Below are 24510 nucleotides of genomic sequence, written 5' to 3' on the forward strand. Positions count from 1 at the left end.
TCGTTCGCTTCACGTTATTATTTGCCAGACGTAGGTTTGGTATTGAGGTCAAAGTCCACTTGCCTTGCGTTCGTAGTTTTGAAGTGTTTTCCCTATTACAGCGACTTTCTTCTGGCATGTTCTGCAGACAAGGTGACCATCTTAGATTAAGTTTCCCTCAGGACTTATGTAAAAGCCAAAATATGACCACGCCTCAGATTTGGTCCTTTTAGAAGGTAGAACAATCCCCCGAGTGCTGTCACTGCTTTCTGCCATTTATTCTCATTCAGAAAACAGCGGTGCGCCAGACTGACGCTGACTGGACAAGATTTACCGCGAGTTTTCACAACCATGATAATCACACGCGGTTTTAATGATAATAAAATTTTATACGATATTACTAACCGTCACTAAATTTTATCGTGGTTTATCGTGAAACCGGTAATCGTTTCATCCCTACTTGCATGTAATATTTGTGAGCAAGTGGTTTTCTGAAATGTATATAAGCCTCATGTACTGTATTAGCAATGGCAGGTTGTCGATACAGGACAAGATTGTGATTTCTCTTCGTAATATAGTTCAGGACTCGGGTTGGATCTCTCTCCTGCTTTGATCTCTATCCTGCTTTGTTTTTGTTTTCAATTTTATTTACGTTGCAGCCACTCACACTTGATCGCACGGAGCCTAGTGCTTACAGTATTTAATTTCTGCGACACTAGTAGCACCTAGCGGAATTTAAAAAAATAATGCAACCTTGCAAACGGTCCTTTCGCGCGTCGTGCTCAAACATCACAAACACAGCTTGTACGGGGGCTTGAGAAGGCATCAAGATGTAGAAGTAGACTATATTAAAAGACAATAGACAATACAAGGTCCAACATATGAGGAATACTTTTAGCTGTGTTGCTATGTTTCAATCGGATTTTTCTTCCAAATTAAGGGGTAATGCGAATAATTCATTTATGCGAAGTACCCACCCACACTATTAGAGGCCCACCCGTCATCCACTTTCTGCCCACGCCACTAGTATATTGTACCATTGCTTAATAGCAGGTCTAACAAACGTTTGTATATGTATGTTTTGATTGATGTTTTGTTGTGTTTGTCTTTTAATAGGGTGATCGTGGCCCACCTGGAGATCCTGGTTTTCCAGGCCTCCCTGGCCCCCCTGTATGTATCTTTCTTTTTTGTTTCTTTTAATTCTATTATTTAATTCTCACACTCATTAAAACTAGAGTTGTCGAACCGGTACTACCGTTACCAGACGGTACTAAACAAAGTAGTACCAGTATCGGTAGTACCGAGTATCGGTACTGCTTTCAAACGCTCTTGTTAGTGTTTCCAGTGTTTAAATTGGCTTTTGTAGGGAGGGGGAGCCCTTATTTACGGTGAATGGTCATTCAAAATCGCGCCGTAAAAATACTTAATGTGTTTTTACACCAAAGGGGCTCTTTTTTCCAGTATTAATGTGTAAGGTAGGGTTGAGTAGTTATTCAAGCAAAGATAAATACTTTACAGTTCACTAAGGGCCATAGGCAGGGTTTTAAAAATCAGTGAGGTCCCAAATTTGAGGTAGTTAGGGGGGTTTTCTGTTTATTACCCATTCACAATCTGAATACATGTTTAGTTCCCTTTCGAGGGAACTCGCACTGCATCGGGACGACGCTTTGGGGATGCTCCCTTAGCATCAGCGAATCTGAAACCAGAATGCCAACTAGGCCAATCCGATTGGCGTGCGTGATGACGTCATTGTGACGGCATACCCGGAAGTATAAAAGGGGAGCTGGAACGTAATGGCGGTAGTTATTGCTCTTCAGCAAGCGCTATCTGTCAAACTGTCTGTCTATTTACTGTTGTATGTCAGTGAAAGTGTGTGATTGAAATGAAGTGTGAAAAAGTGAGAGAGTTCAAGCAGTGTGTGCATCCTTGCCCTCGCTACATGTCGGGCTCGGATACACACCTGCTGTGTGTGCACTGCCTGGGCGTTCAGCATGCTCGAGCGGCTCTCGAGGGAGCCGCTTGTGAGCATTATGAAAGCTGACGCTCAGAGTGCTCCGCTCTCGGCGTGAGCCCCGTGGATCGGTCCCGCATCCGCCGAGGCGGTGCGGCGAGGCTGGTCATGGGGCTCACGGATGGACTGTCAGCGGGACTGGGACTGCTGAGGCATTTTCCCAGTCTTTATCTGACAGTTCAGATGTTCTCCTTCCCCGTGTGGAAGCCCGCGCTGCGGCTTCTTCCCCCGGGGCGGAGGACGCGATGTGTGAGAGGTCTGATTCTGAGGAATTAGACGTACTCAGCATCGAGGCAGTCAAAGTCATAAGCACTTCTTAAATATGCAAGATTCCATCCACGCGATTGCTGGGAAAAAAGAAAAAAAAGGCAGCGCGCAGGTTATGGGTCTGCAATTAATGTGAACACACGCGATCGGTGTGCATGAGATACTGGTTGGCTTAACGGACGAGTCCGTATAGTAAAATAAATCAGTATTTGTCTGATATGGCTGCATTTAAGTCTGAGGATTTAAATGAGATATTATCTGACTCTGAGGAGTTAGATATTCAGTCATTTCAGACCATGTTTCACTGTATTGTGTGACACTGTTTGGCTTTTTTTCTCGAGGGATGAAAGCCAATTGTATTATGACGGCTTGAACCACGTTGCTGAGGCAACGCGGGGTCTATGAGTCCGTATAAATACAAATAAAACAGTGTCGTCTGATTAATTACGGCTACATTTAATTTTAAGGAATTAAAATTAAATATAATCTAACTTTGAGGAGTTAGATATTCAGCCTATCATTCAGACTATGTTTCACCTTATTGTGGCTGCATTTAATTCTGAGGAATTAAATTAAAATATTATCTGACTTTGAGGAGTTAGATATATTTTTTATTCAGCCTGTTATTCAGATCAGGTTGCACGGGTTTGGTGATTATGATGGCATTTAATTCCGAGGAATTGAGTGTCATGTTATCCGACTTTGATAAGTTGGATACTTTAAATTCTGTCACCCAAGCGTGTTTAACTTGTGAACTGGATATTCATCTAAGATGGAGCCCTCCTGAAGTTGATGTCGTTCTCGCCGCCTTGTGGCCTGCGGGACACATCAGTTTCAGGCAATTGCTAATCGCAGTGTCCGCTCTAGGGTTGTGGCCCTGTTGAGCTGCTCCCTTAGATGAGGCCCCCTGCTGGCCAGCCCCCTCTCCCGGGTAGGAGCGATCGAGGTCGCCTCCCCTGTGGAGTTTTCGGGAATCGACGCTGTGTTCCCGCCGTCTAGTACGCTTCGGGCCACATCGTTTCCCCGTGCACGCGTGCTGCACCAGCCGCCTCTAGCAAGACTTGCGGTGGTCCAGCAAACGCGTACGCACACCGAAAATCTTCCTCGATTTCGCCCTGCCGGTAAGCCGCTTCAGGGGGTCGGGGAGGAGGCTCGGTTGACACCCAAGACCGGCCTCGAGAGGCTGGTTCCCTTAGCAGATTATCTCGGCGCATGGTTATGCCTCCGAATATATCAGCTTGGGGCCTGCGACTGTAGGAAGGGGCATACAGACTGCAGTCCGGTTACCTTCCCCTGAAGTTCAGTGGGGTGGTCTGGACGGCAGTGGTCCCTGGGCAGGTTCGGGTAATGGAACAGGAAGTTCACTCCCTGTTGGTAAGGAGGCCACAGAATGTGCTCCTCCGCCAGACAGGGAGTCCGGGTTCTACAGCCAGTACTTCATAGTTCCTAAGAGGGATGGCGAGTTGCATCCAACTTTAGACCGGAGGTACTTGAATCGTTCTCTGAGGAGATTCAGATTCAAGATGCTTAGCATTTCCTCCATTGTGATTCAGATCCAGTCTGAGGACTGGTCTGTCACGATGGGTCTGAAGAGGACGCATACTTCCCTGTATCCATCCTTCTGTGTCACAGGAAGTTCCTGAGGTTCGCTTTTTGGGGCAAAGCGTACCAATATCGGGTTCTTCCAGGCGGCCTGGTCTCTAAAATGAAGCTAGGCCACAGCATCACTGTGAAGCAGTTTAAGGTCTGCTGGGGCTCATTGCGGCTGCGTCCAACAGAATATCTCTTGGCCTGCTGCATGAGACCCTTACAGTGGTAGCGGGGAATCAAGGGGTTTTCCTCTGGGGGAAAACCATTCTGTATGATCAGGGTAACGCGCAGATGCCTTCGTTCCCTAGTCATATGGAAGAAACCTTGGTTTCTGTCCCAGGGGCCAGTGTTGGGAGCGTTCTGTTGCCGGGAATCCGTTTCAACAGACGCCTCCCTCACTGGCTGGGACGTGGTTATGGGAAGTAAACCAGGTGGCTTTCCTTGAGGGGAAATCCATTCTGTATGATCAGGGTAACGCGCAGTGGCCTTCGTTCCCTAGTCATATGGAAGAAACCTTGGTTTCTGTCCCAAGGGCCAGTGTTGGGAGCGTTCTGTTGCCGGGAATCCGTTTCAACAGACGCCTCCCTCACTGGCTGGGACGTGGTCATGGCGGCCGCTTTGCGAGAGGTCTGTGGGAGACCAGGCATTTCTCCTGGCACATCTACTGCCTGGAAATGCTGGCGGTCTACAAAGCTCTGAGGAGCTTTTTCCCGGACCTCCGCAGCCACCATGTCCTGATATGGAAGTAAACCAGGTGGCTTTCCTTGAGGGGAAATCCATTCTGTATGATCAGGGTAACGCGCAGTGGCCTTCGTTCCCTAGTCATATGGAAGAAACCTTGGTTTCTGTCCCAAGGGCCAGTGTTGGGAGCGTCCTGTTGCCGGAAATCCGTTTCAACAGACGCCTCCCTCACTGGCTGGGGCGCGGTCATGGACGGCCGCTTTGCGAGGGGCCCATGGGAGGGCCGTCATTCCTCCTGGCACATAAATTGCCTGGAGATGATGGCGGTCTACAAAGCTCTCAGGAGCTTTCTCCCGCACCTCCGCGGCCAGCATGTCCTGGTACGGACAGACAATACGTCTGTCGTAGCGTACATCAACCGCCAGGGGGGACTGAGGTCGCGCTTTCTGTACAGGATAGCACGCCGAGTCCTCCTGTGGACCCAAAGGAAACTGTTGTCCATCAGGGCAATGTATGTCCCGGGGGTCCAAAATCAGGGAGCAGACATCCTGTCGAGGCAGGGGCTGAGGCCCGGGGAGTGGCGACTCCACCCAGAGGTGGTGGAGGCCATATGCAAGAGGTTTGGCCCAGTGGAAGTGGATCTGTTTGCGTCTCGAGAGACGTCCCACTGTCCACTGTGGTTTTCCCTCACGCATCCAGCTCCGCTGGGGCTGGATGCCATGGTGCAGACGTGGCCGAGGCTGCGTCTGTACGCATTTCCCCCGATTGTTCTGCTCCCGGGAGTCCTGGAAAGGGTCCGTCGACAGGGGGTCAGTCTACTTCTGGTAGCACCCCGTTGGCCGACTCGAGTTTGGTTCTCGGATATCATAGCTCTGCTAGCAGGTCAGCCGTGGGAGATTCCTCTGAGGAGGGATCTCCTATCTCAGGCGGCGGGTACGATATTTTACCCCCGCCCGGAGATTTGGAACCTGTGGGTCTGGCCCCTGAGGGGACCAGGTTCATAGAGGCTGGCCTATCGGCAGACGTGATAGAGACCTTACTCAGCTCCAGGGCTCCGTCTACGAGGAGACTGTACAGCTTCAAGTGGAATGTATTTTCCACTTGGTGCAGAGAACGTGAGTGGACCCAGTTAACTGCCCAGTGGCTTCAGTGCTGGAGTTCCTCCAAGATCGTTTCTCTGCAGGGCTTACCCCGTCCACACTCAAGGTGTACGTGGCTGCCATTGCGGCTTTCCACACTCCTTTGGGTGATGGGCCTCTGGGTAGGCACCAGCTGGTTGTACAATTCCTCCGTGGGGCTCGGAGGATGAGGCCTGCGGCTCGGTCCAGAGTTCCAACCTGGGACCTGGCAGTGGTTCTCGAAGGATTGGCTGAGGCCCCCTTCGAACCATTGGAGTCGGCTGGACCAAAGGATCTGACCCTTAAGGTGGCTTTTCTCCTTGCCAATACCTCTCTCAGGAGAGTGGGAGATCTCCAGGCCTTGGCGGTAACGCCGACCTGCCTGGAGTTTGCCCCGGGAGGAGTAAAAGCCATCTTACACCCTAGGCCGGGCTACGTGCCTAAGGTGCCATCAAGGGTGGTCAGGTCATTGGTCCTGCAGGCATTTCATCCTCCGCCTCATGTGACGGCGGAAGAGGGGAGACTTCACCTACTCTGCCCGGTTAGGGCGCTCAGAGTTTATTTGGCGAAGTCTGCACAGTGGAGGCGATCACAACAACTGTTGGTGTGTTTTGGCTCACCTAAGAAGGGATTGCCTGCGTCTACTCAGACAATCAGTAATTGGATTGTCCAGGCGATTACCATGGCCTATCAGGTGCGCAGTTTGCCTTCACCTGTGGCCGTGAGGGCTCATTCCACCAGAGGCATGGCCTCTTCGGTGGCCCTTCTTTCTGGGGTCCCCTTGCAGGATATCTGCGAGGCGGCCGGGTGGGCTACCCCACACACTTTTATCAGGTTTTATAGCCTGGATCTCCCTACGACGCCTGGTGCTAGGGTGCTCCAGTCCTAGCTGTGCCCGGTTTCCGGCTTCACACTAGGGCAGGCGCTACCCTTCGGTGTGGCCTAGTGGGTACTCGTTCCCCAAAGCGTCGTCCCGATGCAGTGCGAGTTCCCTCGAAAGGGAACTGCTCGGGTTATGTATATAACCCTTGTTCCCTGAGAAGGGGAACGAGCACTGCATCCCGACGCCACACCTCGGCGCGCCTGGAGCGCATGCTTCAGAGCAATTACTACCGCCATTACGTTCCAGCTCCCCTTTTATACTTCCGGGTATGCCGTCACAATGACGTCATCACGCACGCCAATCGGATTGGCCTAGTTGGCATTCTGGTTTCAGATTCGCTGATGCTAAGGGAGCATCCCCAAAGCGTCGTCCCGATGCAGTGCTCGTTCCCCTTCTCAGGGAACAAGGGTTATATACATAACCCGAGCAGTTTTTCATGCTGCTAAGTACATTGCAAAGTTTCTGGATTGACAGCCCTATTTAAATGCGTGCTTGAATCAGAAACTGTGATGATTGACAGTAATGACCAATGGACAAGACAAAACAGGAAAAAAAAATTTAAAGTACTTACAGTGATTCAACAGTTTTTACTCGGGTACCGAAATTGGTAGCGAGAACTGCAAATGTTACTGGTATTACTACTGAAATTTTGGTACCATGCCAACCCTGATTAAAACACACTGACATCTTGACCTCTCACGAAAGCATGAGAATTACATTATCTGTACATATAAATATGATGTGGATTATGCTTCCTTTTTTTGTTCAGTTTGTAATTAACAGTCCGGTCTTGGTCTGATAGGGTTCACAAGGGAGCCAGAGAGGTGACAAAGGAGAACCTGGCGAGCCTGGAAAGAGGGTGAGTTAAAGCCTACTGAAACCCCAACTACACATTTATGTTTACAGATTACAAAAGACAGAATTTTATGACATGTATGCGGTGATATATTTATTTTTTTTATAAGGGAAAACCTGGCAAAGATGGTGAACCAGGCCTCTCAGGATATTCGGTAAGCTGTCTGTCTACAATAGTTGTTTAGTACATTTCACCTCACTGATTATATTTTTTAATGCTGTTATTACATCTGTTTCTTAGGGTGACAAAGGAGAACCAGGTCCTCCTGGTCAACCTGGACGAGATGGTGTGAGAGTAAGTACTGAATGTGTCATCAAAGCATAACATTAGGGGCCCTATTTTAACGATCTAAGGGTTTAGGTTGCCATTTGGGACAGGGGCATGGTCTAAAAGGGTTGCCCCTATTCAACCAATAGTCCTTCAACCAATCAGATGACAAGAGAGGTGATCAACGGGCAACGAACCATTGCTTCTCTATCCGTAATTGTGTTAAACCCGCCAATAGCGCGCCAGGTGGATAAGCCAGTCTGTGATTGGTTCCCGCAAAAGTGTAACAGAAGCAGTAGAAATTAATGTACAGGTTTCCAGACTGAGCTGCAGGGCGAAATCAAATCGCCGGCAGATCAGGCTGGGTTTACCCAGTCTAGCAAATAGGTAATTCTGATACATGCAATGACTATCCATTTTTATTCATTTTTATTTTTATGTACACAGTAATAATATTTTACATTGTAAAATTGCCTCCTCTGAGAAAATGCCCTGGCTTGAAATCATACATATATTCTTTTATTAACACATTTAGGGTGATAAGGGTAATCAAGGGCCTCCTGGACCTCCAACATACAGGGTATGTTGAATATTTCTCTGTTCTATTCTGTCATATTTTCATAGGCCAGATGTTTATCATTAATTGTTTTATATTAACATTGATTAGTTTCATTTAAAAAAATTAAAAAAAACTTTTCACCCCATAGGATGGGCAGTTCTCAGGCGGAACAGGACCAAAAGGAGACAGTGGTGTGCCAGGACCACCTGGACCTAAAGGAGATAGAGGACTTTCAGGTATTTAGACACCACTCAAGGTCAAGCTTAAAGGGATAGTTCACCCAAAAATGTTGTCATCATTTACTGATGATGGACCCCATTGACTTCTATAGTATTTAAAAAAAAATTACATACTATGGAATGGAAGTCAACGGGGCCCATCAACTGTTTGGTTAACCATATTCTTCAAAATATTGTCTTTTGTGTTCAGGAGAAGAAAGAAATCATGCTTAGTTGATCATCAAAGTCCCATGTAACAGCTTTTAATGGTCGTTTCCATCCAAAGTTGCAAATTTTAACTTGTGTGCAAAAATGGAATATCGCATAAATTGTGGCATAAGTTGCAGCAATCGAAAAGGCTGTGGCTCTTTTTTCCTTCGTCATAAATTACCTGCATCTCACAGTGCTCTGATGAAATGCAATAAACGCTTGTCATGTTATCTTACGTTTGGATGCCTGGTGTTTGAGACGCTTCATTATACCAAATCATTCTGATGACAGACTTTGGCTCAGGCATTTCATAAGGATCAAACCAACATTTGTGATGCTGTGCATTGACATTGGTCCGCTGGTTAGTCCAGTTAGCCAATCATATCCACTGTTGAGGCAAAGTAACTAAGTCAGTTTTTTGTTGCACACAGGGATTTTTGCACATGTTTTCTAAACAGATAAAACATTTATTTGCCTACGTGCATACGTTTTTTATGTGCATTTTTAGAATGTTGGCATCTTGCTGTTTCCCTTCAGCGTTTTTGAATGCGATATCCCAAAATGCGCATTAAAAAGGGGGATGGAAACATAGTTATTGTCATGAAACAGAACAGAACTTTTCAGTAATGCAGTTGTAAGGTCATGTATTGTGGCCTGGTCAGACTTTGGAGAAAGTGGCCAGAACTATAATTTATCTACTGTTTATCCATACGAATATGTTGTACAGTGTCAGTGTGATTATCTGTATCAGCAATCAATGCATTTTTGTCCTTTGGTAGGTATTCAGGGGCCACCTGGTCCACAAGGTCCTGCAGGTAAGCGGCATGCTTTTTTAAACTGTATTTCACAAAAATGTTCATTACAATTATTTTAGTGCATGATTGATTCATGTTCATTTAATTCATGCAATTAATTTAATAAAATAAATATTTCCTCGTAGGAATTGGAGGTCCAGGTCCTCCTGGCTCACCAGGTTTACCTGGAGAGAGAGGTGAAAAGGGTGATGAGGGACAGCCTGGAATCTCGCGCCCTGGACAACCTGGTAGACCAGGTCCACAAGGTCTCCAAGGACTCCAGGGGCCTCCTGGTCCCCCAGGCGATCAAGAATGTAATAATCGTGGTCCTACTGGTCCTCCAGGCCTGCAGGGGGAGCGTGGATTTTCTGGAGAACTAGGACAGAAAGGTTTGCCTTGTATTTCATATTAGAAAACAAAATCTCTATGTACACACATACTGTGGCTAATACTCTTTAATACAATTTGTCACAGGTCAAAAAGGAGAGACATGTGTGAATTGTTTCAGTAATGGAAACCCTGTCCCAGGACCCCCAGGGTTTCCTGGTCCTCCTGGAATTCAAGGTAAGATTTACGTCATTTTAACATATGTGCCTTCTTGTGCATGATCTTTATAATGAGATTATGTCATGCAGATGTTTTCTTTAATGATGTTTTACCTAATAAAAGCAATCAATATTTTTATATATATGATTTATAGAAATCTCCTGTTTTGGTCATACCAATTACAACAAAAAAACGTAGGAAGGTACTGCTAAGATCCAAAAAAGTGGTAGTACACAGTATTCTTTGAAGTTCCACATAAATAACATGGTACATTTCAGTATACCATAGTACAGTACTTTTTGTCCATGGTTTTCAGGACTAAAGGACAACTTTTATCTCACAAAAAGTGGCTATTTTATATAAAGTACAGATGCTTTTCAAGTTGCATATCACACTTGTTTTTGTGTCAGGTGCACCTGGCGTGCCTGGATCTAAAGGAGACAGAGGATTCCCAGGAGGGCCAGGGCTCATGGGCCCACCTGTGAGTGCTTCCTAGTTTCCTCTCTTAGCTATTACAGTACCTCTCTTTTTGTTTAAAGTGGCAGACACTTCAAGAGTTATTCAGAAAATATAATTACTTTACATTTCACCAGGTCTCTATGACATTTCAGTAAAGTCAAGTGATATATTTATCCTTTAGGGAATACCAGGACCTCAGGGTCCCTCTGGATACCCTGGAGAGAAGGGCGACCCAGGTGATGCCCTCTCTGTTCTGGGTGTAAAAGGAGATAAGGGAGACTCAGGCTTTCCTGGCCCTCCAGGTCTGCCAGGACTCGAAGGAAGACCTGGTCGTGATGGAGTGCCTGGTCCCCCTGGTCTCAGAGGACCACCTGTGAGTGTTTGTTGTTTTTTCTTTAGAACAACTTTTGGGTATTTTACACAGTTTAATAAACTGATATAATAAACTGATATATTATTTATCATAATAATTCACAGACTATGAATTGCCATTTATCCACAAACGTAGGCCCTGTTTACACTTGGTATTAACGGGTTGGTTCACCCAACAATGAAAATTAGCCCATGATTTACCCTCAAGTCATCCTAGGTGTACATGACTTTCTTCTTTCAGACAAACAAAATTGGAGTTATAATAAAAAATGTCCTGGCTCTTACAAGCTTTATAATGGCAGTGAATGTTGCTCTTTTTTTAAGTCCATAAAAGTGCATCACAAGTAGACAAGGGAGACACATTACCATCCATCTCTTTTGTCCACTTTCAACCCCTTCTGTCCAATTTATTTGAGGGGAGACACTTCAGTGTCAGGGCCTTAGTCAACCAGAACATTTCCACCCACTCTCTGACCTTTAGATTTAAAAGGGATTAAATATATATATGTATATATATATATATATATATATATATATATATATATATATATATATATATATATATATATATATATAATATAACAATTTATATATTTCTATGTATATTTTTAATATATTTCTATGTCTTTAAGATTTCTATGTAAACATACTTTTCACTTTGTAACGGGGTTCGTGATAGTCGTGGGCAGGAAGGAAGAAGACAGGGTCGGCGAGGCTGGGACTTGTACACTTTATTGATATAACTCAAAACAAAAAGGACGCACGCTGGCGTTTCAAATTCTCAGTCACTCTCAGCAACAATTCTCTATCAGATGCTTTCTCTTTTCACTCATAACGTTTGCAGGAAGACTCTCTCTCTTTCTCTCCTGTTGTGTGTCTGCATCAAGTCCCAGTCCAACTCTCTCTCTCATCTCTCTCCCGGCAGCCGCTTATATGCGGTCTCTCCACGCCAATTACTGCAAACAGAGACAGGTGTTCACCATTTGCACTTGACCTACTTACCGACCGCTCGGCTCCGCCCCCTCTCTCCCGCTACAGACCTCGCGGGACCACGCCCACCTCGCCACATACCCCCACCGCCCGTCTCAGGCCGGGGAGCCATCCGGCCTGCAGCCTCCCCCCCCCCCCTCCTGGAGAGGAAGTCGGCCACAGCCATCTGAGCACCCGGCCTGTGGATCACCTTGAACTTAAAGGGTTGTAAAGCCAGATACCAACGGGTGATCCGCGCGTTGGTATCCTTCATGCGGTGGAGCCACTGCAAGGGGGCGTGGTCCGAACAGAGGGTGAACTCCCGCCCGAGGAGGTAATAGCGAAGGGTGAGAACGGCCCACCTGATGGCCAAACACTCCTTCTCTATGGTGCTGTACATCGTCTCTCTCTTAGAGAGCTTACGACTGATGTACAGCACCGGCCGCTCTTCACCCTCCACCTCCTGGGACAGGACTGCGCCCAACCCCCTGTCCGAGGCGTCAGTCTGTAGGGAAAAAGGGAGAGAAAAGTTAGGAGCCTGTAGGAGCGGTCCACCACACAGAGCAGCCTTTATCTGGGTAAAAGCCTGCTGGCACCGCTCCGTCCACTGAACTGTATCTGGTACCTCCTTTTTAGTTAGATCAGTCAGCGGGCTAGCGAGTTCCGAATAATTAGGCACAAACCTCCTGTAATAGCCCGCTAGCCCCAGGAACTGTCTAACCTCCTTTTTGGTCTTGGGTCTCGGACAGGTCGCAACAGCTGCGGTCTTATCAATTTGGGGACGCACCTGTCCGTGTCCCAAGTGGAAGCCCAGATATCTTACTTCCACCCGCCCAATTGCACACTTCTTTGGGTTGGCCGTGAGCCCCGCCCTTCTCAGCGTCTTCAGGACAGCTCGCAAGTGCTGCATATGACGCTGCCAGTCCGCACTATAGATGATGATATCATCTAAATAGGCAGCGGCATACGCAGCATGCGGCCGGAGAATTCTGTCCATCAGACGCTGGAAGGTCGCAGGAGCCCCGAACAAGCCGAAAGGAAGGGTGATAAATTGGTGTAATCCAAACGGCGTGGTGAAAGCTGTTTTTTCTTTGGATAAGGGAGACAAGGGGATCTGCCAATATCCCTTTGTTAAGTCCAGTGTCGAATAAAAACGAGCCGTACCTAGCCGATCAAGCAACTCGTCAACCCTCGGCATTGGATAAGCATCGAATTTTGACACCGCGTTTACCTTACGGTAGTCCACACAGAACCTGACGGAGCCGTCAGGTTTCGGAACTAAAACAATCGGGCTCGCCCAGTCACTGTTGGACTCTTCTATTACCCCCATGTCTAGCATAGCTTCCAACTCTGTCTGAACAACTTTTTTCTTGTGTTCAGGCAAGCGATAAGGCCGGCTGCGAATAACCACGCCCGGCTCCGTCTCAACGTGGTGCTGAATGAGGTCGGTCCGGCCGGGTAGGGGCGAGAAGACGTCAGCAAACTCTGCTTGTAACCGATTTACGTCAGTGAGCTGCGAGGGTGAGAGGTGGTCTCCTCCCGAGGCCAGAGCGATAGATTGAGGCTTTTGGACCGCCTCCGGCCCGAGATCCTCCTCTCCACTCACTACCGTCGCAAGCATCACTGACCCCGCCTCAGACCATTTTTTAAGGAGGTTGAGGTGGTAGATTTGACGTGCCCCGTCCCTATCTGACCGCACAACCTCATAGTTGAGCTCGCCAACTCGCCGTGTGACCTCGAAGGGCCCTTGCCACTTTGCGAGTAATTTAGAACTCGAAGTAGGGAGTAATACAAGGACTTTATCTCCCGGTGAAAATTGACGCAGCTTAGTGCCTCTGTTATAGAGCTGTCGTTGTTTGTCCTGAGCCTGTAACAAATTCTCCATTGATAACCGCCCCAAAGTGTGGAGTTTTGTTCTCAGGTCCAGGACATACTGAATTTCATTTTTGCTCGCTGAAGGTCCGTCCTCCCAAGCCTCCCTAAGGACGTCCAGCACCCCCCGAGGCTGGCGTCCATAGAGAAGCTCGAAGGGGGAAAACCCCGTGGAGGCTTGCGGGACCTCGCGAACAGCGAATAACAGAGGCTCAAGCCACCTATCCCAATTTTTGGCGTCCTCGTGAACGAACTTACGAATCATGGATTTCAACGTGCGATTAAATCGTTCCACCAGACCATCTGTTTGTGGGTGATAGACGCTGGTGCGAACCGATTTAATGCCCAATAATTCATAAAGTTCGCGAATTGTTCGTGACATGAACGCCGTGCCTTGATCGGTGAGAATCTCTTTCGGGATTCCCACCCGGGAGATTAATGAAAACAGTGCGCTCGCAACACTTTTCGCCGAAATAGTGCGGAGCGGAACTGCCTCCGGGTATCGCGTTGCATAGTCTACCAGAACCAATGCAAAGCGATGCCCACGCGCTGACCGTTCTAATGGCCCGATGAGGTCCATGCCAATTCGTTCGAAGGGGACCTGCATCAAAGGGAGCGGGCACAAAGGTGCTTTTGGGGTGGCCGGTGGATTCACCAACTGACATTCACGACAAGACGCACACCACCTGCGTACATTCTCGTGAATGCCCGGCCAGAAGAAGCGGGCCATTAGACGGTTAAGTGTAGCCGTTGCTGCTAAATGCCCGGCCATTGGATTCGCGTGAGCCGCCTGGAAAAGCATTTCCCGGCGGCTTTTAGGCACTAACAACTGGGTTGTATTTTGTTTTGTCTGGGCGTCTTGGGTCACCCGATACAACCTATCTTTTATAACAGAAAAATAAGGATAAGAGAGCGGCTGGTCAGGGTGGAGGAGGTGGCCGTCGATGGAACGGACCTGATTAAACGCATGTTTGAGCGACTCATCCTGGGACTGCTCCAGGGGAAAATCATCACGGTCTGTGAGCGTGGGCAGCTCCAGACCGCTCTGTTCCCCCGGAAGAGTACCCAGAGGTCCCGAATCCACCTCTCCCACCTGAGCAACCGCCTCCTTCCTTTTTTCTCGCTTTCCCCAAGAGGCATCCACACACAAGTGCCCCAATAATTTATTAAATGCTGGCCAATTAGTACCCAAAATAAGTGGATGCCGGAGGTGCGGGTTAACTGCAACCTCCACACTATGCGTTTCACCCCGAAATTGAATATCCACGGGCAACAACGGATAGTTCACCACTTCCCCGTGCACACACCGTACCTTAACCATGCGGCCATTAACCAATGCCTCAGGTTGAATCAAACTTTGATGGATAGAGGTCTGGTTACAACCTGAATCCACCAGAGCTTGATAAGTACCCCCCTTGATACTCACGGGTATCTGGTACATGCCAGCTTGATCGGGGGCAGCTTGTGGCGCGTCGGGGACCCGGATCAACGTCCCCACCTCCATCACCGGACACCGATCAATAAAATGTCCGGGGTCCCCACAACGCCAACAAGCCGGCCCAGACTTCCCCGCCACTCTAGCGGCTGGTAGTAGGTCCCCAAATTGGCGCGGAGAGAGCGCTGATGCGGAGGTGGTGGTGAACGGGTCGCCGGTTGCTCCGCCTCCCCTCGCTGCTGGTCTGGGGGCTGCCGGAACCTCCGCGGGCAGCCCGGTTCTCCACCTCGGTGCCGGCCTGGGCAGGAGCCCGCCGCGAGACCTGGGAAGAGGGACAGGCTTGGAGAGAACAGGAGGGGGAGGAGAAGAGAGAGAGAGAGAGAGAGAAGCCGAAGGAAGGGGCTCGCCGACCCCGTGGCACGCCACCATCTGGTCCTCCGCCAAGTGGATGGCCTGGGTCAGCGACGTCGGGCGGTGGCACTGGACCCACTGCGCGGTCTTCCTCGGGAGCCGCGCGACGAATTGTTCCAGCACCACTCGATCGATGACTTCCTCGACGTCGCTTTCATCGGCCATCAGCCACTTGCGGCAGGAGTCCCGGAGCTGTTGCGCGAACGCAAAGGGCCGGCCGGACTCGTCGAGTGCCAGGGTCCGGAAACGTTGACGATGTTGTTCGGGGGTCCGGCCGACCCGCTGAAGGATGGCATTCTTCAGGTCGTTGTAGACCAGGAGGTTCTGGACTGGTAGCTGGTGTGCGGCTATCTGCGCCTCTCCGGACAACAGCGGCAGTAGCCGCATTGACCAGTCCTTCTGGGGCCATCCCCGGACCTCGGCGGACCTCTCAAAAAGGTCTATGAAGGCCTCTGGGTCATCGTGCGGACCCATCTTGTTGAGAGGCACAGCGGCGGTTGACTCCGTAGTGGGGGTGGGGACGGCCCGAACCTCCCGGTCCATCCAGCTCCGGAAGAGCTCGCGGTCTTCATGCTGGGCGCGGAGCAGAGCCTCGAAACGCTTCTCTTGCTCCGCCCTCACGGCCAGCAGGTCCTGGTGGTGTTCCTGATGAAGACCAGCGAGCGACTCGACGATGTCCGCAAGTGGCGTTCTTGACGGAGTTTGCATGGCGGCGGCAACCTTCTTCCTTCCCGGGTTTCGGCACCAGTGTAACGGGGTTCGTGATAGTCGTGGGCAGGAAGGAAGAAGACAGGGTCGGCGAGGCTGGGACTTGTACACTTTATTGATATAACTCAAAACAAAAAGGACGCACGCTGGCGTTTCAAATTCTCAGTCACTCTCAGCAACAATTCTCTATCAGATGCTTTCTCTTTTCACTCATAACGTTTGCAGGAAGACTCTCTCTCTTTCTCTCCTGTTGTGTGTCTGCATCAAGTCCCAGTCCAACTCTCTCTCTCATCTCTCTCCCGGCAGCCGCTTATATGCGGTCTCTCCACGCCAATTACTGCAAACAGAGACAGGTGTTCACCATTTGCACTTGACCTACTTACCGACCGCTCGGCTCCGCCCCCTCTCTCCCGCTACAGACCTCGCGGGACCACGCCCACCTCGCCACACACTTGAAAAATGAAAAACTGTGCTTTCCATGACTTTACCCAGCAAACAATAGCCATCATTTCATCGTCTCGTTTAACTATAGTCCGGGCATGAGTAATCCACTTCTAGCCAAAATAACCTTGAATTTTTTTACATGTCATTTTTGCCAAAAATAACTTGCGAGATGTATGATATTCCATCATGTAAGCAAAGTCAACAGTGATTACAAGGTGTTTGGTTTCATTGTTCATGTTCTAGATTACTAGTCTATTCTTGGTTTAAGGTTAGACATCTATTACATTTTCATTGACAGCCCAAATTTTTCCTTGTTTTAGCCTAGACGTCAGGGCTGTGTTTGGACGCCTATTAGACATCATTTAAACGCAAAAATTACTTACTGGGCAGTAACACGTTCACAAAACAATCTGCTCTGAAATGTGCCGTTTTTTCTTAAAGGGTTCGGCAGTGGTGAAAGGTACACAGGGTCCACCAGGCGAACCCGGCTTGCCAGGATCTATAGGAGACAGGGGGCAGCCTGGTTCCCCAGGATTTGGCCCACAGGGCCCTCCTGGAGAGAAGGGTATTCAGGGCGTTTCAGGAAGATCAGGGGGTCCTGGAGCTCCAGGTAAAAAGCAATACTGTCTTGTTTTTATGTTCAATAAGGCTGTCAATCAATTTAATATGTGAATATGAATTACATATATTCTATTTTTGCACTAATCAAAGTAAATATGTAGTTCAGTCATGAAACTCTAGATGGTGCAGGCTGAAAGGTCCTTATATGCAGTCTGAAAGCAATCATTTCATTATTACATGGCATAAGCTAATTGGCATCTGCTGATTCTGTAGCCACTGGAATTGCTGGCTCAACATTTGCTCTGGATCAGTGTTCACTGTAAGCTGGTCCTGCAGCGCTTTATCTGAGTTCATCTGAAATCCTCCTCGTCCCCCAGCTCCAGCAGTCTAGATCCGCTACGGGATTTATGAATGTCTTCATGCAGCTGCAGCATATCTTACATGCTCAAGGCAGCGTGTCTCTGTATCTATTGGCAGTAGCAAGTCTGTACTTGTACTTGTCATGATTGAATATGTGTAATTATGTTCAGTGTGTGACTATTTTTTGACTTAAATGAAGTTTAAATTATGAGTAACTGGACATTACATCATCTCAATGTTTTTCTGGCTGGGTAGGTCAGAAAGGTGAACCTGGGTTAGCTGTGTCAGAAAAAGGTGAGCGCGGACCCCCTGGACGTGATGGAGAGTCCGGATTGCCAGGAAGTACAGGTAAAGAAAAAATGGGCTTACCACACTTTGTCAGTGTATATTTAGTGGTCTTAAATGCATATGGAGCAGATTGGGAATTCAAAATTCAACAGAGACTGGTTCCATATCTGTACAGGTAATACAGGCTCACCTGGACAGCCTGGGTTCCCAGGCCTACCTGGAGCCAAAGGAGATCCTGGTCTTCCTGGTATTGGTTTGCCAGGACCCCCTGGTACTAAAGGTACAATGTATTCCCACTGTTGAAACACCAATAGACTCTGTCACAGGTAGTAGGGCTGGGCGATATGGCCAAAAAATCATATCTCTGTATTTTTTTGGTTGAATGGCTTTACACGGTATATATCCCGGTATTTTCTACGTTTTTCTATTTGGATAAAAAAAAAAATCTGTATTTATTTTAATAATAATTGTATTTCACATCCTGCCCAATGATGTCCTAAAAACATTGTTGATATTAAAGGCTATAAACAAATACAGTGAATGTAATGTAGGCTGTGCAAAAGGGGGTTTACAACTAAAAAACAATATAAATAATTTTGTTTTTAAATTCACTAAACTAAAATTGAAAATAAAAACAAAAGCATAATAGCCTACATTTGATTACCACATTATAATGGTCACTTTCATAAAAATATACTTAATTGTAGGTTTAAAATTCCACGTATGGCAATTTATTGTCCAACAACAAATATTTTAGAAATATGTATACTTATCAGAATTATTATTATTATTCCTATTCTATTGCGCTCTGTCTGTTTGGCACGAATGCGTGTGGCAGCCACTCGTTCACGGAAGCCTGAATTTTAGCGGAGATTCACTTGCAGAAGCTCGTCCTCGGACATATTTGCATGACTTTCTAACATTTAAAGATGGAGAATATACCTGTGAAATGCAAGTTATGCACTGAGGAAAGCACCACATTTCAAATGCATTAAAGAGTGCAAGTATTTATCTGTCGGCACAAGTATCCTATCTCTCAGAGCATCTGACAGGGCAAGCTGCTTTAAACCATGTGTTAAGTATATCTTACCAGTTATTTTGAAGCCCTTAATATAAAGCATGTGTTTAGGACTAGTTGTATCATGCACTTTCCCTGCATCAGCTCATTCTGCCTACTCCTCTATTTTTTAGATGCGTTCTTATTCTACTGTATCGGTAAACGGTATTGCCTCATTCCATATCGTATCTAAAAAAAATATATTGATATATTGTACAAACTCGATATACCGCCCAGCCCTAAGAGGTACTTTTGTCAACTGCTAAGCGTTTTCCAATTCACTTAAAATTCCAATTCACATTATTCATTAAAAAAGTCAGATTTGGCCAAATACTTGCTAATTAATTGGCCTGGCCAAATTATCAGACTTTCACTAGCCACATGTATTGTTCCACATATTCTTTCCCTTTTTTTAAGTACTTTTTTTTTCTTAGGGTAGTGAGGGACCATTTTGTCCATATATCTAACAGTGCTGTTCATGTTTTCCAGGTTTTCCTGGTATTGCTGGTTCCCCTGGTGGACCTGGCATTCCTGGGCGACCAGGTTTGGATGGGCTGCCTGGTCAATCTGGATTACCTGGACCTAAAGTATGAAACGTTTAACCTACACAATACAATATAATATTATAAACTTCACCTGTAGATACAAATATGTTACATCCAGGTGATAACTGAATATTTTAATAATCAGTTTCTGAATCATTCTATTGCACATTGTATACACTACTATTCAAAAGTTTGGGATTAGTAAGAATTAGTGACAGCAACGACATTTATAATCATTGTCACAAAAGATTTTTATTTCAAATAAATGCAGGTTATTTTGTAATTTCTGTTCATCAAAGCATGTATCCTGCTGAAGACTGGAGTAATGGCTGCTGATTTCAGCTTTGCCATCAAAGATAACATTTTAAAATATATTAAAAATAAAAAAACAGTTATTTTAAATTCTAATACATTTTCACAATATTACTGTATTACTGTATCATCAAATAAATACAGCCTTGATGATACGAGATATAAGAGACTTACCGACCCCGGACTTTTGAACAATGGTGAATATATGTATATACATTTTCTATCAGATGAAAAATGAAACTGGTTGAAATTTGCAGGAAGAAATTAAGAAGCTATGTGCATCCTTTCTGCATTGAATTATGGGCAATATAGTGTTCATTGGTTGTATACTATAAATCATGAAGTGCATTGTGGGCATAAATGAGTGAACTGTATTAGGAAAGTGCTCCAATGAGTGTCTTTGTCCCCAAAGGGAGAGCCTGGTTTTGGTTTACCTGGCCCTCAAGGTCCTTCAGGATTCCCAGGCAGTAAAGGTACACCCGGTCCTAAAGGTGATCCTGGTTTCCCTGGAAACCCTGGTGCACCAGGTCGTTCAGGTTTCGATGGTGCCCCTGGATCTAAAGGTACACAATTACTTTATGTTTAAAAAGAGAATAAATAGCAATGCTGCACTAGACACAAAAGAGGTGCCTTTCTAACATGAAGTTGTATCACAAATATAAAACAATTGATCTAAGTTCTTTGCATTTCCTTTTTGCACTTAGGTGATGGTGGTTTTCCTGGTGGTCCTGGACCTCGTGGCCCCCCGGGACCCCCTGCCTTTGGCCTTCAGGGCCCCCCTGGTCCTCCTGGACCTCCTGGCTCTATGGGGTCTCCTGGTATGCCTACAGTTGTTCCAGTAAAATTGTGTACAAACACACTTCCGAGAAGAATGGATCTTGAATTAGAGAAATGCTTGCCAGATTTATTTCTAGTCTAATGCAAGCACAGGAGTCTCCACTGTTGTGTTTGTTGTGTTTGCACTATTGTTTATGTGCACAGGGAGATGCTTTGTCTAAGAAAACAGAATTGTAATGATTATAAACCACACCCATTTATAACTAGCCAATACTTTTAAATAAAATATTATTTAGTCTAGGAATTATAACAATGCTATGACAAATGTGTGTCAGGTAAAGCGTATCTCATAAGCATTATCAAAAACAAATCTTAGTACTCCTATTATGGATCTTAGTAATACGAGTAAGTAGTGTTTCACTATCTAACACCATTGTTGTCTTCTTTACTTCAGGAATCCCTGGTTCGAATGGAGAGAAAGGAGACCGTGGCCCCCCAGGTCTGAGTATTCCAGGGTTGCAAGGTGACAGAGGAAGCCCTGGATATCCTGGACCTCCTGGCACAATTGGTCCACCTGGGGGTCCAGGACTACCTGGTCAAGATGGCCTACCAGGACTGCCTGGTAATATGATGATAGTAATATCTACTAATATTATCAATTTTAACTGCATTTGTTGAATGTATACCATATATATCTTGTTTCTTTATCCTGGTCCTTCTCTATTAATCCTATATCATTATTACAGGGCCTAAAGGTGACATGGGTGGAATGGGTTCTCCAGGACCATCAGGTAGCCCTGGTAACCCTGGCAGACCAGGCTTTCCAGGACCAAAAGGTCTAATACAATTTTTTGCTTCAGTTCTAATTTCTGAAAAAATTTCATAAAGTCTCTCATAGAGTGACATATTATTGTGCTTTGCGCCCATGCAGGAGATGACGGTGTCCCAGGACGACAAGGAAGCCAAGGTAACCCAGGAGGCAAAGGAGACAGAGGTGACCCAGGCATTCCAGGCCCACCTGCCATAATCTCATTTCCACCTCAACTAAAAGGACTAAAAGGAGAACCCGGAGTTCCAGGTGAGACAAATCTGTAAGCTGCTACGGCTCACACCATCATGGCCTTTTTGGTGACGTCAAGGATCCCAAAATATGAGGATCCCCTTGTGAGGGACTCCTTTCCTAAGATATAAAGAAAGAGAATTAAAAGCCATTGAGAGACTAAAATGGGTTTCTTCTGGACTTTATATAAAATATATATATTATTGAACATCTATATCTTTATTTAATGTCTTTTAATATTCATTAATATAAAATTGATATCAAAGCTTGGTTGATAATAGCCTAACAAAAGATTTAAAAGTTGATAAGAAGGAGACTATTTTGTCTACTGTCTATTAGGCTTTTTTTTTTACCCAGGTGCATTATTATGCGTTTTCTGTTTCTTGTCATCTTTGGGGGTCCCTCCTCAACATGTGTTTTTCTATATTAAAAGTTTAAAAAAGGAAAAATGTAATCTCCTCATATATTTTGGTGACTCTATGATTCTCTTTATTTGTCATATAGGTTTTAGTGGATCACCAGGAGCAAAGGGTATTCCCGGTATCTCTGGAGATCCTGGTCCCCCTGGGCAAGATGGAAGGCCAGGACTACCAGGACCCCCAGGTAAAGCAGACAAGTACAAATTTGAATTTGAGCCATCAAAAGCATCTTCAATCAAGTCTTTTGTAGTGTACTGCAAAGTATATAAGACTAGTGAATGGGGTTTTGTTGGCTGGTTAAATACATTTTGTATTCATGTTTAGGCCCCAAAGGTGATTCTGGTTTCCCAGGAACTCCAGGGTCTTCAGGAGCCCCAGGACTGAAGGGTAGCATGGGAGAGATGGGATTGCCAGGTTAGATCCTCACTCCCATATGGCTCTAAACCAAAACATTTGTTATGTTTCTGAGGCTTTGAAACCTGGTCTTCTTTGCTATAGGAAATTCTGGAGTGAAAGGAAACTCTGGCCAACCTGGCCGACCTGGCCAGTCTGGATCCCCAGGAACACCAGGGTTTCCTGGACCCAAAGGTGATCCTGGCTCACCAGGATTTGGATTACCAGGAAATCCTGGGCCAAAGGTAAAAACATATTGTCTACTATTTCAACATTGAGAATATTAGCTTTTAATATTTAATGCTATTAAATGTTTTTAAATTCCCAGGGTGAACCAGGCACTCCAGGATTCCCTGGAAACCCTGGGATGAAAGGCCAGCCTGGCCTTCCAGGACCTTCAGGCTTGACTGGTAGCCCTGGACAAAAGGGGGATCCAGGACTCCCAGGATTCCAAGGTGGACCTGGCATTCCTGGCCCTAAAGGTTTGGATGGCGCTCCAGGCCCTCCTGGTCTTAGTGGAGCACCTGGAAGACCAGGAGATCCTGGACGACCTGGATCACCCGGCATCCCTGGCGATAAAGGTTTTGCTGGTCGTGATGGTATTCCAGGACCTGCAGGACAAAAGGGTGAACCAGGTTAGTCTGAATCCAGAGGAAATCAAAAGTGTGCAAGATGTCCTCAGTATAGAATATGTGGAATCATTTCTTTTTAACTTTTTACCCAGGTGCCCCAGGCCTTGGTGGCCCAGGCCCGTCCGGTTTTCCCGGTTCACCAGGTAAAGTACTGAGAGATTTGTTCATGTATCTTCATTGTTACGCAAGAAGAATTCTAAGAGCTCCGCGTTATAATTTTATAGCAGATTTAAGAAGTGATTTTTATTATGTCGCAGGGCCTAAAGGAGACGCTGGTTTTCCGGGTTCTCCCGGAGGTCCTGGAAATCCTGGTCCGAAGGGTGAGTCGGGATTCGCTGGGTTGCCTGGTCAGATTGGCCCTGCAGGACCACCTGGGCCTCCAGGCGTGCCTTTGCAGGGGCCTAAAGGCATCCAAGGCCCACCTGGTCCCTCCGGAAGATCTGGTAAGTTAAACATCTCATCCCTTTTGGCCAGCTCTGCCCTCTTGGTGTCACAATGTCATGAGTTATATTGATCACATCAAGCTGACATTTGCATTTGTTCATTTTTTTTTAAATTAGCCTGGAGTTGAATATCTAATTAAAAAAACTAACTCTTAAAATTTGTTTATTTTATCAGCACTTAAATTGGCCCAAAAAACATTTTTACCAATAACCAATTTGTAATCCCAAGAAAATCTAGACACAAATACTGGCTTCCCCACATACTCCTAATAATTAATACTCTGCTTTACCACAGCATTTGCTGAAGTCATTCATGGTCTTGGTGTAGTGGCTATACAAGAGAAGATAATGATATTTGTCTGGTAATCGACTTACACATTCAGGAACTGAATCAATGCATTAAAACATTTTTATCTACAAGTCATAAACGAGTATAGATTTATCTCAGAAAAAAGGAAATCAGATTAAAGTACCTCTGTTTGGGAATTACATCATCAGCTAAAGTAATATTTTAATTGTGAACCAGAGGGCAATACTGGCTTTGATTTTGTTTGTTTGACTGATTTGCATGGAATATTTTACAAGCAATCATGATTATGCCATGTCCATGTCACTGTCACAAATACACTCTCAGATCAAGGAGCACAAGACACACTGTTTGCATTCCCTTCATTGCAAGTGATGTTCTATTCTCATCACTCCCTTCCTCAATTGTGTGCCGGTTTGTCATATGTTAGAGAGAAGTGAAGGCTTTGCATGCATGCAGAGTTTTTTTTGCTGTCGGTGTTTCACAGTTACCCAGTCAGGGCCCTGTGAGTATTACACACAGTGTCTGCTTTCCCTATCCACCACGGCTAGCTGTTCACCCATCCATTCATCTATCATCACTTCGCTTCCACCCGTCCCTTCTCTTCAGCAGTGGAAGCAGTACTTTCCTCCACAGGATGCTGTCTATTTCTGTGACCAAATTTAGTGGTCATCTGGCACTTTTGCATGGGAGATGTGCTGATTTGT

General features: G+C 46.2%; 1 protein-coding gene across 1 annotated transcript in view; it reads left to right on the plus strand.

Annotated features, from left to right (window-relative positions):
• Positions 1 to 24510, plus strand: part of col4a5 (collagen, type IV, alpha 5 (Alport syndrome)) — a 72312-nt gene that overhangs the window by 39169 nt on the left and 8633 nt on the right. Inside the window, exons 14-39 of the mRNA XM_079844424.1 lie at positions 1096 to 1149; positions 7332 to 7388; positions 7495 to 7539; positions 7626 to 7679; positions 8188 to 8232; positions 8360 to 8447; positions 9419 to 9454; positions 9580 to 9822; positions 9908 to 9997; positions 10390 to 10460; positions 10620 to 10811; positions 17091 to 17259; positions 17826 to 17918; positions 18034 to 18138; positions 19405 to 19502; positions 20185 to 20335; positions 20477 to 20590; positions 21004 to 21171; positions 21296 to 21385; positions 21481 to 21627; positions 22114 to 22212; positions 22353 to 22442; positions 22527 to 22666; positions 22750 to 23056; positions 23146 to 23196; positions 23311 to 23496. Of these exons, the coding sequence (XP_079700550.1) occupies positions 1096 to 1149; positions 7332 to 7388; positions 7495 to 7539; positions 7626 to 7679; positions 8188 to 8232; positions 8360 to 8447; positions 9419 to 9454; positions 9580 to 9822; positions 9908 to 9997; positions 10390 to 10460; positions 10620 to 10811; positions 17091 to 17259; positions 17826 to 17918; positions 18034 to 18138; positions 19405 to 19502; positions 20185 to 20335; positions 20477 to 20590; positions 21004 to 21171; positions 21296 to 21385; positions 21481 to 21627; positions 22114 to 22212; positions 22353 to 22442; positions 22527 to 22666; positions 22750 to 23056; positions 23146 to 23196; positions 23311 to 23496 (2983 nt within the window). The remainder of the gene's footprint in view (positions 1 to 1095; positions 1150 to 7331; positions 7389 to 7494; positions 7540 to 7625; positions 7680 to 8187; positions 8233 to 8359; positions 8448 to 9418; positions 9455 to 9579; positions 9823 to 9907; positions 9998 to 10389; positions 10461 to 10619; positions 10812 to 17090; positions 17260 to 17825; positions 17919 to 18033; positions 18139 to 19404; positions 19503 to 20184; positions 20336 to 20476; positions 20591 to 21003; positions 21172 to 21295; positions 21386 to 21480; positions 21628 to 22113; positions 22213 to 22352; positions 22443 to 22526; positions 22667 to 22749; positions 23057 to 23145; positions 23197 to 23310; positions 23497 to 24510) is intronic.

This window comes from Gobio gobio (assembly GCF_949357685.1).
Source record: "Gobio gobio genome assembly, chromosome: 2".
Taxonomy (NCBI): Eukaryota; Metazoa; Chordata; class Actinopteri; order Cypriniformes; family Gobionidae; genus Gobio; species Gobio gobio.